This window comes from Heteronotia binoei, chromosome 21, assembly GCF_032191835.1.
Source record: "Heteronotia binoei isolate CCM8104 ecotype False Entrance Well chromosome 21, APGP_CSIRO_Hbin_v1, whole genome shotgun sequence".
Lineage (NCBI taxonomy): Eukaryota > Metazoa > Chordata > Lepidosauria > Squamata > Gekkonidae > Heteronotia > Heteronotia binoei.
In genome coordinates this window covers 17,243,257-17,256,142 of record NC_083243.1, presented here as the reverse complement: position 1 = coordinate 17,256,142, position 12,886 = coordinate 17,243,257, and the positions used below count along the sequence as shown (strand labels likewise).

Here is a 12,886-nt window from a genome sequence, read left to right as displayed (position 1 = left end):
TGATGGTTGATTTTTACCTTTGTGTCCGCCTTCTTGCTGTTCTTTTGGCCTGTACAAGCTGTTACAATGAGATGGTGGCAACGCTTGTGTACAACACATGTGCAAACTGGAACACAAAAGGACAGAGAAGGTTTGCCGGAAGCCACGGAAAAGAACACCCGACAGCGATGTCCCCTCTAAGCTGTGGAGTCCTGTGAGCAAAAATTCTACTTCGTGCACTACCGGCGCGAAAGCTGTAAGCGAGCAATTTGGCTGCCGCATAAATCAGTGTGCTCAGAGGCCATCCTTCCTGAGCTAAGGCAAAAATATGTGAGCTGGAGGCTAAAACACTGTGAGCTGGCTCATACTAACTCAGCTTAGAGGGAACACTGCTCAACAATGAGGGGCTTTGTGCACATGGACAGGCATGTGTGTCTTCCCCAATGCTACTGTGGCGCCCGATACAGCACAGTGGCAACGTGGCTTCCACGTGTTAGGTTTCCGTGCATTTTCCTTGCCCCACTCCCCTGGCAGCAGCCTTCATCTCCCCAACCTGCACTATTAAGGATTTTTAGGATTCTTTTTTTAAAAAAAAAAAATTGGCAATTGAATGTATTTAGTCATACCACAATAATAATCGGTCCTCTGGGTCCATCGAATTCCTAGCTTCGATTTTCAAAAAGAAAGTCTGTAGTCCCTTTCACTGCGGAGATATGCCTTGCCCTTTATCTCTCAGCATTGGTGCCTTTCCCCTTATATCGTCGCATCAAAAGGGGCAAGAGACTTATTTATTTATTTATTTAAATGGAAGCTGGGAATCCAGAGAACCTGATACAGATTGTTAGAGCCAGGGCCGGCCTGTCCACTAGGCAGGCCTAGGTGGCTGCCTAGTGCATGGGCCGGCGAAGTGCGCCAGATTGGGCCCTCCCGCCCGCCCCTGCCTCCAGGGCGATTCGCATATCATCAAGCTGAGTAGCTTCTGACAGGTCTCCATCTTCTACATATTTCTCAGCCCTTCTTTTGTTTCTTTTTGGCCTAATGCCATCTAAACGAGCTGCCTTCACCCTAACTCTGGTAGGAGGGGGAGTATGCATTGTGTTAAAAAAAAGCGAGAGAGAGAGAGGATGTGGCAGACTACTGCAGTGTTAATTAGACCCTGAGTACGAATTGTGTTAGCATCAAGACAAATTCTAGTGATAGCCAATATAAAAACGTTCGTAAATCAGTCGCTATGCCAGACATAAAGCAATGTAATATAGAATTGACCACTAGAGGGGGCAAGACACATGTGGCACAGACACTTCCCCAACACACCAAGAAGCAGGGCTTTTTTTGATTTATATCCCGCCTTCCTGGCCGAAGCAGGCTCTTTTATAGAAAAAGCCCAGCAGGAACTCATTTGCATTTTAGGTCAGACCCTCTGACATCACCATTGTTTATCACAGGGGGTTTTTGTAGAAAAAGCCCAGCAGGAACTCATTTGCATATTAGGTCACACCCCTTGATGCCAAGCCAGCCAGAACTGCGTTCCTGTGCATTCCTGCTAAAAAAAAAAAAAAGCCCTGCCAAGAAGCAACAGGAGCTGAAAAGCAAGGAAAATGAGAATGCGGAGAAGCCCAAAATTTTGCGATTCCGAGGGCCTTTTTTGTAGCAGGAACTCCTTTGCCTATTAGGCCACACACCCCTGATGTAGCCAATCCCCCAGGAGCTTACAGGGCTCTTCTTACAGGGCCTACTGTAAGCTCCAGGAGGATTGGTTACAGCATGAGGGTGTGGCCTAATATGCAAAGCAGATCCTGCTCCCAAAAAAGCCCTGGCGATTCTTATTCATTTCTATGGGAGCTTGAACAGGGATAGACGACGACAAACTTGCAACATGCAATTTAATTGACAAAGAGAAGGCACTGTACCTTGACACTGGTATCCTTGCTTCCCAAACACACCCCTGGACAAGAGGAGAAACAGACAGCGTGTGAGTTTGATCAAATACAAAACAAGGCCCCATAGGGCTGCCAATCCCCAGGTAAGGACAGGGGATCCCCCAGTTTGAAGGCCCTCCCCCAACTGGGTCATCAGAAAGCGGCAGAGAGGAGGGAAATGTCTGAGAGCCAGTTTGGTGTAGTGGTGAAGTGCGCGGACTCTTATCTGGGAGAACCGGGTTTGATTCCCCTCCACTTGCAGCTGCTGAAATGGCCTTGGGTAAGCCATGGCTCTTGCAGGAGTTGTCCTTGCAAGGGCAGCTTCTGTGAGAGCCCTCTCAGCCCCACCCACCTCACAGGGTGTCTGCTGTGGAGGGAGAAGGTAAAGGAGATTGTAAGCTGCTCTGAGTCTCTGATTCAGAGAGAAGGGCGGGGTATAAATCTGCAATTCTTCTTCTTCTGTGCACTCAATTATTCCCTATGGAGACTGATTCTGATAGGATATAATGGAGAATTGATCCGCAAGTATCTGGGGTTTGGTGGGGGGCTGTTTTTTGAGGTAGAGGCACCAAATCTGCAGCATAGCATCCAATATCTCTCCTCAAAACACCCTCCAAGATTTAAAAGGATTGGATCAGGGGGGCCAAATCTATGAGCCCCAAAAGAAGGTGCCTCTATCCTTCATTATTTCCAGTGGAGGGCAGGCATTTAAAAGGTGTGCGGTCACTTCAAATGTGATGGCCGGAACTCCCCTTGAAGTTCAATGATGCTTGTCACACCCTAGCTCCTGGCTCCACCCCCAATGTAAGTAAGTAAGTAAGTAAGTAAAATTTTATTTGTATCCCGTCCTCCCCCACCAAGCAGGCTCAGGGCGGCTCCTATTTCTATGTCTCCTATTTCTACCCCCAAAGCCCCCAGATATTTCTTAAATTGGACATGGCAACCCAACACTCTCTCATCTTGATTATCTCCAGATTACAGAGATCAGTTCCCCTTAGGGTTGTCAATCCCCAGGTGGGGGCAGGGGATCCCCCGGTTTGGAGGCCCTCCCCCCACTTCAGGGTCATCAGAAAGCGGGGGGCAGGGAGGGAAATGTCTGCTGGGATCTCCATTTTTCCCTATGGAGACTGATTCCCATACGAAATAATGGAGAATTGATCTGCAGGTATCTGGGGCTCTGGGAGGCTGTTTTTTTAGGTAGATGCACCACATTTTCAGTAATGCATCCGGTGCCTCTCCCCAAAATACCCTCCAAGTTTCAAAAAAACTGGACCAAGGGGTCCAGTTCTATGAGCCCCAAAAGAAGGTGCCCCTATCCTTCATTATTTCCTATGGAAGGAAGGCATTTAAAAGGTGTGCGGTCTCTTTAAAAGTGATGGCCAGAACTCCCTTTGGAGTTCAATTACACTTGTCACAACCTTGCTCCTGGCTCCACCCCCAATGCCTCCTGGCTCCACCCCCAAAGTCTCCTGGCTCCATCCACAAAGTCCCTAGATACTTCTTGAATTGGACTTGGCAACCCTAGTTCCCCTAGGGAAAAATGGCAGCTTCCAAGAGTGAGCTCAATGGCATTCTTTCCCCATGGAGCCCCCTCTCCTCCCCAAATCCCACCCTCCGCAGAAACCACCCCCAAATCTGCTGGAATTTCCCAAGCCACAGCTGGCAAGCCCGGGTTGCCAACATGCCTGGAGAAAAATCTCCTGTCTCTTTAAGGGAGGTTTCATGTATGGAAATGGGCAGGAGGTAAATGACACCGTCTCATAATAACATGCCATTAAAGCACTTTGAAAGGAACAGGGTATTTATTTTTTTCTACAGGCAGTTGTCAACCTTACTAGTAATTGGGAAGAGGAGGAGGATTAACAAAAGGATTGCCTAATCAAAGGACAGCTGCCTGAATACTCTCACCCAGGCTCATCAGGGGTGGCCGATACAGCTAAGCAGGGTTGGCCCTGATTACATAAGAACATAAGAGAAGCCATGTTGGAGCAGGCCAATGGCCCATCCAGTCCAACACTCTGTGTCACATAAGAACATAAGAGAAGCCATGTTGGAGCAGGCCAATGGCCCATCCAGTCCAACACTCTGTGTCACATAAGAACATAAGAGAAGCCATGTTGGAGCAGGCCAATGGCCCATCCAGTCCAACACTCTGTGTCACATAAGAACATAAGAGAAGCCATGTTGGATCAGGCCAATGGCCCATCCAGTCCAACACTCTGTGTCACACAGTGGCCAAAACCCGGGCTCCATCATGAGGTCAACCAGCAGGGCCAGAACACCAGAAATCCCACTGTTGCCCCCCGAGCAGGGGTCGTTTTGTGGAAAAATAGCTGGTGAAGCTCATCCAGGGATTGTTATGCAGCTGCACCTACTATTCAATAGGCAAGGTGGGAAGGAGCAGTTGGAATCCTCAGAAAGTTTCAGGAGCTGTGCTCCTGTGAGCTCCTGCTGAATCTGAGGACTGCCCCCAAGCACCAAGAATACAGAGCATCACTGCCCCAGACATAAGAACTGAAGAGAAGTTGTGTTTGATCAGGCCAATGGCCCATCCAGTCCAACACTCTGTGTCACACCACAGGTGCCATCAGGAGGTCCACCAGTGGGGCCAGACCTCCAGAAGCCCTCCCACTGTTGCCCCCCCAAACACCAAGAATACAGAGCATCACTGTATCTGGGTTTGGGACCACTTTGCGACACAGAGTGTTGCACTGATTGGGCCATTGGCGTGATCCAACAGGGCTTCTCTTATGTTCTTATGAAACCCTTTGTCGCCTTGTACGCTGTACAGGGCTTTTTTTTGGAGCAGGAACACCTTTGCATATTAGGCCACACCTCCCTGATGTAGGCAATCTTCCAAGAGCTTACAGTAGGTCATGTAAGCTCTTGGAGGATTGGTTATAGAAGAGGGGTGTGGCTTAATATGCAAATGACCCTGTTCAGAAAAAAAGAACATGCTGTCAAGTCTCCTGATTGATGGTGATCCCACCCACAGGGCAATCCAGGCAAGAAAGGAGCAGAGGTGGCTTGCCATTGCCTTCCTCTGCAAAGCTACCATGGTCTTCCCTGGTGACCTCCCATCCAAGTACTGATCTTCACTGACCTTGCTCAGCTCCCAAGTTCGGATGAGCCAAGGCTGAGATGGGCTATTTGGGCTCCAGTGCAGGAAGCCAGTTTCAAATCTCCAGCGGTAGATGCAATTTCTGTGCCACTTCTCCCCCCCCTCCCCCAAAATAGGTTGGATAACTTGTATCAGAAGAAGAAGAAGAAGACGATGATATTGGATTTATACCCTGCCCTCCACTATGAATCTCAGAGCAGCTCACAATCTCCTTTATCTTCCTCCCCCACAACAAACACCCTGTAGAAGAAGAAGAAGATATTGGATTTATATCCCGCCCTCCACTCCGAAGTGTCTCAGAGCGGCTCACAATCTCCTTTACCTTCCTCCCCCACAACAGACACCCTGTGAGGTAGATGAAGATATTGGATTTATATCCCGCCCTCCACTCCAAAGAGTCTCAGAGCGGCTCACAATCTCCTTTCCCTTCCCCTCCCCCACAACAGACACCCTGTGAGGTAGATGAAGATATTGGATTTATATCCCGCCATCCACTCCGAAGAGTCTCAAAGCGGCTCACAATCTCCTTTCCCTTCCCCTCCCCCACAACAGACACCCTGTGAGGTAGATGGAGATATTGGATTTATATCCCGCCCTCCACTCCGAAGAGTCTCAGAGCGCCTCACAATCTCCTTTACCTTCCTCCCCCCACAACAGACACCCCGTGAGGTAGATGAAGATATTGGATTTATATCCCGCCCTCCACTCCGAAGAGTCTCAGAGCGCCTCACAATCTCCTTTACCTTCCTCCCCCCACAACAGACACCCTGTGAGGTAGATGAAGATATTGGATTTATATCCCGCCCTCCACTCCGAAGAGTCTCAGAGCGGCTCACAATCTCCTTTACCTTCCTCCCCCACAACAGACACCCTGTGAGGTGGGTGGGGCTGGAGAGGGCTCTCACAGCAGCTGCCCTTTCAAGGGCAACCTCTGCTAGAGCTATGGCTGACCCAAGGCCATGCTAGCAGGTGCAAGTGGAGGAGTGGGGAATCAAACCCGGTTCTCCCAGATAAGAGTCCACACACTTAACCACTACACCAAATTGGCTCTCTCTGTGAGGTGGGTGGGGCTGAGAGAGCTCTCCCAGAAGCTGCCCTTTCGCGGACAACTCTTCCAAGAGCTATCGCTGACCCAAGGCTATTCTGTATGCTTCAAGTCCGTGAGAAGTACAAAGAAGAAGACCGTCGATTCATACCCCAGCCTTCTCTCTGAATCTCAGTCTCAGAGCGGCTTACAATCTTCTTTATCTTTTCCCCCCACAACAGACACCCTGTGAGGTGGGTGGGGCCGAGAGAGCTCTCCCAGAAGCTGCTCTTTCAAGGACAACTCCTATGAGAGCTATGGCTGACCCGAGGCCATTCCAGCAGCTGCAAGTGGAGGAGTGGGGAATCAAACCCTGTTCTCCCAGATAAGTCTGTGCACTTAACCACTACACCAAACTGGCTCTCTTAGTGAAACTACCAAGGGTGATTTCCTATCGCAACCCAGGTGAACAGATGAAGCGCTTCCAGTAAGAATGGCAAAGAGTGTGGGAATCAGATAAGGCCCAAATAAAGGGATGAACGGAGATAACAACAGAGAAGAAGGCTTGTTATCTAAGCCAGTTCTTAAGCCGTCCTTACCAGATGAACTCCCGACAGTGCGAACAGTACGTGGGCTGCCGCAAATACGTAGCCATAAACTTGTGTCCGTTGACTTGGTGGACTCTCCTGCGCATGGCCCGCTGGCGTTTCCGGGTGAAGTTTTTGAAAAGCCTGTCTCGCTGGAGAGTTCCTGCAGAAATAAAGACATTTGTTTCTAAAGAGACAGTGAAGAAAAACCAGTCATCGAGAAGTCTGATGTTATTTCTTCTTAATTTTCAGATCCAGACAGTCCTCGAAAATCCCCCTATCGTCTCTTTCTCCTCTTCTCCATTCTCTCAGCTCCCATTCTTCTTTTTCCATCCAGAGTTCTTCTTTATATGAACTTCTTTGATACAAGTTGCTTCTATGTTTCCCCAGGCTTTCCTTAAACCAGGAAAAATACAAGAAAAGCCCCAGGGTAACCCCAGGCTGAAATACTTAACAACACTTAAAAGTATTAAACATGTATAATTGAGAACGATATGTGAAACAGCAAAGCCCACTCTAACGAGGGGAAATTCTACTTCCAAATAATACAACAAAGTAATACAATATAACACAGTGCAATAATCAATACAAAAGCAGGTTGCTCTTGAGAAGTAAATAACAAGCCTGTCCAAAAGTGTGGCTCAGCCAACAATGTTCTTTTCTGGCCACTTGAGACTTGACCACTTAAAGAAGCAAAGCTGTACTGGAGATCGATAATATCCGGTTTCGGGTAGCCTTAAATTTCAGCTTGCATAAATCACAGAGCAATGTCCCCGCTCCTGAAACACATTCTAAATGGGGGGGGAGGGATGTATTCTAGCTGTAGGGACGTCTATTGCCTTCCTCTGGATTGAAATACGGTCCTTCCATTCCTAGGCTCAGCGTCCTTTGTTGATTTCCTTAAACCAGGGCTGGCCGAACTTGCTTGGTCTAAGAGCCACACAGAATAAATGTCAGATGTTTGAGACATCAGGGAGGTATAAATGCCAAAGAGTCCACCTTTCAGAGCAGCCATTTTGTCCAGGCGAGCCAATCTCTGTCGCCTGGAGATCACTTGTAATCCCAGGAGATCTCCAACTACCACCCGGAAGCTTGGCAACTAAGCAAGGGAAACACAGCCAAGGTTGAGAAAAACGTAAGAGGCTGCGAGAAATTACTGTACAAAGAACAATTACCACTTGGGTAACACGGCTTAATACAAGAATTACACACTCTCCACAAACATTATATCCGTGCTTAATTGCACTCTGCAATATGCTGAGTGTTTATGTCCACGGCGCTTAAAGGAAAAACGCCGCAATCAACTTTTTAACAACAATACTTCTAAGAAAAATATGCCAGGTTTGCCAGCTTTAAACAGCAATTAAGCAATTAAGACTGTAAGCTGTCTGGAGTCCAGGTTAAAGGTCATAAGAACATAAGAGAAGCCATGTTGGATCAGGCCAATGGCCCCTCCAGTCCAACACTCTGTGTCACATAAGAACATAAGAGAAGCCATGTTGGATCAGGCCAATGGCCCCTCCTGTCCAACACTCTGTGTCACATAAGAACATAAGAGAAGCCATGTTGGATCAGGCCAGTGGCCCATCCAGTCCAACACTCTGTGTCACACATAAGAACATAAGAGAAGCCATCTTGGATCAGGCCAATTGCCCATCCCGTCCAACACTCTGTGTCACACATAAGAACATAAGAGAAGCCATGTTGGATCAGGCCAATGGCCCATCCAGTCCAACACTCTGTGTCACACATAAGAACATAAGAGAAGCCATGTTGGGTCAGGCCAATTGCCCATCCCGTCCAACACTCTGTGTCACACATAAGAACATAAGAGAAGCCATGTTGGATCAGGCCAAAGGTCCATCCAGTCCAACACTCTGTGTCACACATAAGAACATAAGAGAAGCCATGTTGGATCAGGCCAGTGGCCCATCCAGTCCAACACTCTGTGTCACACATAAGAACATAAGAGAAGCCATGTTGGATCAGGCCAGTGGCCCATCCAATCCAACACTCTGTGTCACACATAAGAACATAAGAGAAGCCATGTTGGATCAGGCCAGTGGCCCATCCAATCCAACACTCTGTGTCACACATAAGAACATAAGAGAAGCCATGTTGGATCAGGCCAAAGGTCCATCCAGTCCAACACTCTGTGTCACACATAAGAACATAAGAGAAGCCCTGTTGGATCAGGCCAATGGCCCATCCAGTCCAACACTCTGCATCACATAAGAACATAAGAGAAGCCATGTTGGATCAGGCCAATGGCCCATCCAGTCCAACACTCTGCGTCACATAAGAACATAAGAGAAGCCCTGTTGGATCAGGCCAATGGCCCATCCAGTCCAACACTCTGCATCACATAAGAACATAAGAGAAGCCATGTTGGATCAGGCCAATGGCCCCTCCAGTCCAACACTCTGGGTCACACATAAGAACATAAGAGAAGCCATGTTGGATCAGGCCAAAGGTCCATCCAGTCCAACACTCTGTGTCACACATAAGAACATAAGAGAAGCCCTGTTGGATCAGGCCACTGGCCCATCCAGTCCAACACTCTGGGTCATACATAAGCACATAAGAGAAGCCATGTTGGATCAGGCCAATGGCCCATCCAGTCCAACACTCTGGGTCACACGGTGGCCACAGTGGCCAATATATACGAATGATGCTTTGAACAAATCCCTTGCCTTAATAAACCACTTTTTGCTTTCTGTTGAATAAATGGACAGAGGTGCTTTCTGTCTCCCTCTCTCCGCATCCTTTGTGTGGGAGCACCATGAAAGCATCAATCAATTCAGCTGGGGAGGAAAAGTGACACCTATCAGGCACACAGTTATCTCCAGACATTTCTGTAATGCGTTGAAGAGAAACCCTGAGATTTTAACGTGTAGCTCCAAGTAGCGCAGCTCGAAATCTGGGCTACATGTCTGCATGGGTGAAGGCATGTATGCAGCTGGTGCAGTTCTAAAAGCTTTTCCTTGCTTACTTAATGTAGTTATTTAGAAATAATAAATATACAGTATTTACCCTGCGTTTGAGGTGGCGGAAGCTTTCCTGTCCGAATGATCTATGGCAGGGGTGTCAAACATCTGGCTCAGGGGCCGAATCAGGCCCCTGGAGGGCCCCTATCAGGCCCCCAAGCAACTGGCTGCCATCTCCTTCCTTCTCCCTCTCTCTTGCTTCCTTCTGCATCTCAGCTTGCTTCGCCAGCCTTGCTCAATCGCACAGGGGCTACAAAGCAAAGCCTCTATTTTCTCCATTGGCTGAGGCTCCTCCCTTGAGAAGGTGGGGGGGGAGGAAGAGCTTGCTTTGCCAGGCTTTCACAATTGCACAGCAGAGCTTCTGAGCCAAGCCTCTTTCCCTTCTATTGGCTGAGGCTCCTCCCCCTCCTGGTCCCCTGGGGAAGGAAGGAAAGAGTCAGAGCTCCCTTTCCCCAGTTCCCTGCATCCCATGGGAGAAATACAAAGAAAGCACCTTTAAGACCAATTAGTGCTAACGTTTTAAGTTTAAAAAAAAAAATCTTTGTGTTTGTCTGTGTCCTTCATAAAGTTTATATCTCTGCTACCTAATCTTAAATTGGTACACACACATGGCCAGCCCGACAAGGTCTCATTTATGTCAGATCCGGCCCTCCTAACAGATGAGTTGGACACCCCTGATCTATGGCATCGTAAGAACAGCACAAATAATCCTGTTTAGGATTGCCCTGTGAATCAGGAGAGTAGAGTTGCTGGGTAATGCATAATGACCAGTGTGAGGACTGTGGGTGAGGACAAAAAAGGAAATGACATAGATAAAATGATAGAGTTTCCAGCAATTCCTACAGCGACCTGTTTGGGGCTCTGGCCAGGAGCTTCAGGTTCACAGAAATCCAAGAAAACGCCCTGCAAGATCCAGGCTTGCTTATAAGGAGTTTCCTCCTCCCTCCTTCGCTGTAGCCTGCCCCCCCCCCCACACACACACAACCTCGCCACCTCCTCCTCCCATTTTCACCATTTTAAGGCTGTGGAAGGGGCCGTGAAGCACCTCCCAGGCCAACCACCCCCCCCACCCACCCGATCAGTTGATGGGTAGGAAAACCACCGCCGCAACAGCAGTGAGCAATGATGCCCTTTCCTCCCTCCCTTCCCCGGCCTTAAAATGGTGAAAACAGCAGGGAAGAGGAGGCACCATGGTGGGAGGGAGTCTGCATGGGGGGGGGGGGGTGAGGCTGCATGGCCCGTTTCAAACAGGTCACGGCCTGGTACCGGTCCCTGGCCCAGGGGTTGGGGACCCCCACCCTAAATGTTTTCTTTGACTCAGGAGTTTTCAAGAGAACATCAGAGAAGCCATGTTGGATCAGACCAATGACCCATCCAGTCTAACACTCTGTGTTAGGAGGTCCACAAGTGGGGCTAGAAGCCCTCCTACTGTGCCTCGCCCCAAGCACCAAGAATACTGCCCCAGTCAGAGAGTTCCATTTATACGCTGTGGCTAAGAGCCACTGATGGACATAAGAACAAAAGAGAAGCCATGTTGGATCAGGCCAATGGCCCATCCAGTCCAACACTCTGTGTCACACAGTGGCCACAAAAAAAACACCCAAGTGCCATCAGGAGGTCCACCAGTGGGGCCAGGACACTAGAAGCCCTCCCACTGTGCCCCCACAAACACCCAGAATACAGAGCATCACTGCCCCAGAGATTTCCAACAATATGCTGTGGCTAACAGCCACTGATGGACCTCTGCTCCATTTGTTGATCCAATCCCCTCTTGAAGCTGGCTATGCTTGCAGCCGCCGCCACCTCCTGCGGCAGTGAAATAGGACAAAATTTTGGGCATTCCTTGGCAATCTCCCTGTTTAGGGGAGGGGTTTCCCTCCCCCGGCCAGCTGGTCTGCAGTGGAGAGGAGCCCCCAGAACCAGGGGATCTCTGGGGTCTGGCAACCCTAAAGCCCACCGGGTGACCTTGGGCCCATCGCACACGCTCAGCCTGGTCTGCCTCACAGGACTGTGGTGGTGAGGAAATGGAGGAGGGGAGGAATAATGATCTAAGCCGGAGTGGCCAAACTGCGGCTCGGGAGCCCCGTGTGGCTCTTTCAGACATATTGTGTGGCTCTCAAAGCCCCCACTGCCCTGTTGGCTGGCTCGGAGAAGGCGTTTCTCTCTTTAAATCACTTCTCCAAGCCTTAGCTGATAGCTCAGAGGATGCATTTAAAGTTGCTTTCTTTCTCTTCCCTCCCTCCCCCTCCCGTATTTATTGTCCTTCCTTCCTTCCTAAAACAGTGAGAGCCAGTTTGGTGTAGTGGTTAAGTGGGTGGACTCTTATCTGGGAGAACCGGGTTTGATTCCCCACTTGCAGCTGCTGGAATGGCCTTGGGTCAGCCAGAACTCTGGCAGAGGTTGTCCTTGAAAGGGCAGCTGCTGTGAGTGCCCTCTCAGCCCCTTCCATCTCACAGGGTGTCTGCTGTGGAGGGAGAAGATATAGGAGATTGTAAGCCGCTCTGAGTCTCTGGTTCAGAGAGAAGGGTGGGGTATAAATCTGCAATTCTTCTTCTCCTTCCTTCCCTCAAAGATGCCTTGTGGCTCTCAAACATCTTACATTTATTCTATGTGGCTCGTATGTTATGTAAGTTTGGCTACCCCGGATCTAAGCCACTTTGAATCCCACCTGGGGAGAAAAGTGGGAAACAAATAAATGCAAATGTGTGTGTTTATTCTCTCTGTTCAGGCATTTGTGAGCTCTGCTAATCCTGTCTCGTCCGTATGAAAACTTGTCTGGACAAGACAGAAAAAGAGAGTTGTCACAGCTCTGTGGGAAGTGTCTTTTTGTAATCGAGATACGCCATGAAACCCATCTGATGCACAGAATGTTAATGGAAAAACTCCCTCTGACATGGTGGCATGTGAATTTTGATAGGGCGGTGGATATTTACCCTTGATTGTGGCGTTTAATTAGTCACTCTCCCCTGATCATCTGATGAATAACAGCAGGGCTTTTTTTGTAGCAAGGACTCCTTTGCATATTAGGCCACTCCCCCTCAATGTAGCCAATCTTCCATGAGCTTAGAGGGCTCTTCTTACAGGGCCTCCTGTAAGCTCCAGGAGGATTGGCTACATCAGGAGGGTGTGGCCTAATAGGCAAAGGAGGTCCTGCTAGAATTCCTTACAGGGCTCTTCTTACAGGGCCTCCTGTAAGCTCCAGGAGGATTGGCTACATCAGGGGTGTGTGGCCTAATATGCAAAGGAGTTCCTGCTACAAACCCCCCCCC

General features: G+C 49.1%; 1 protein-coding gene across 1 annotated transcript in view; it reads right to left on the bottom strand.

The window, feature by feature from the left end:
• The window catches only part of PRKCH (protein kinase C eta), a 196,689-nt gene that overhangs the window by 100,868 nt on the left and 82,935 nt on the right, over positions 1–12,886 (bottom strand). Inside the window, exons 3-5 of the mRNA XM_060262476.1 lie at positions 6,643–6,793; positions 1,890–1,924; positions 18–106 (exon numbers count right to left, since the gene is read on the bottom strand). Of these exons, the coding sequence (XP_060118459.1) occupies positions 18–106; positions 1,890–1,924; positions 6,643–6,793 (275 nt within the window). The remainder of the gene's footprint in view (positions 1–17; positions 107–1,889; positions 1,925–6,642; positions 6,794–12,886) is intronic.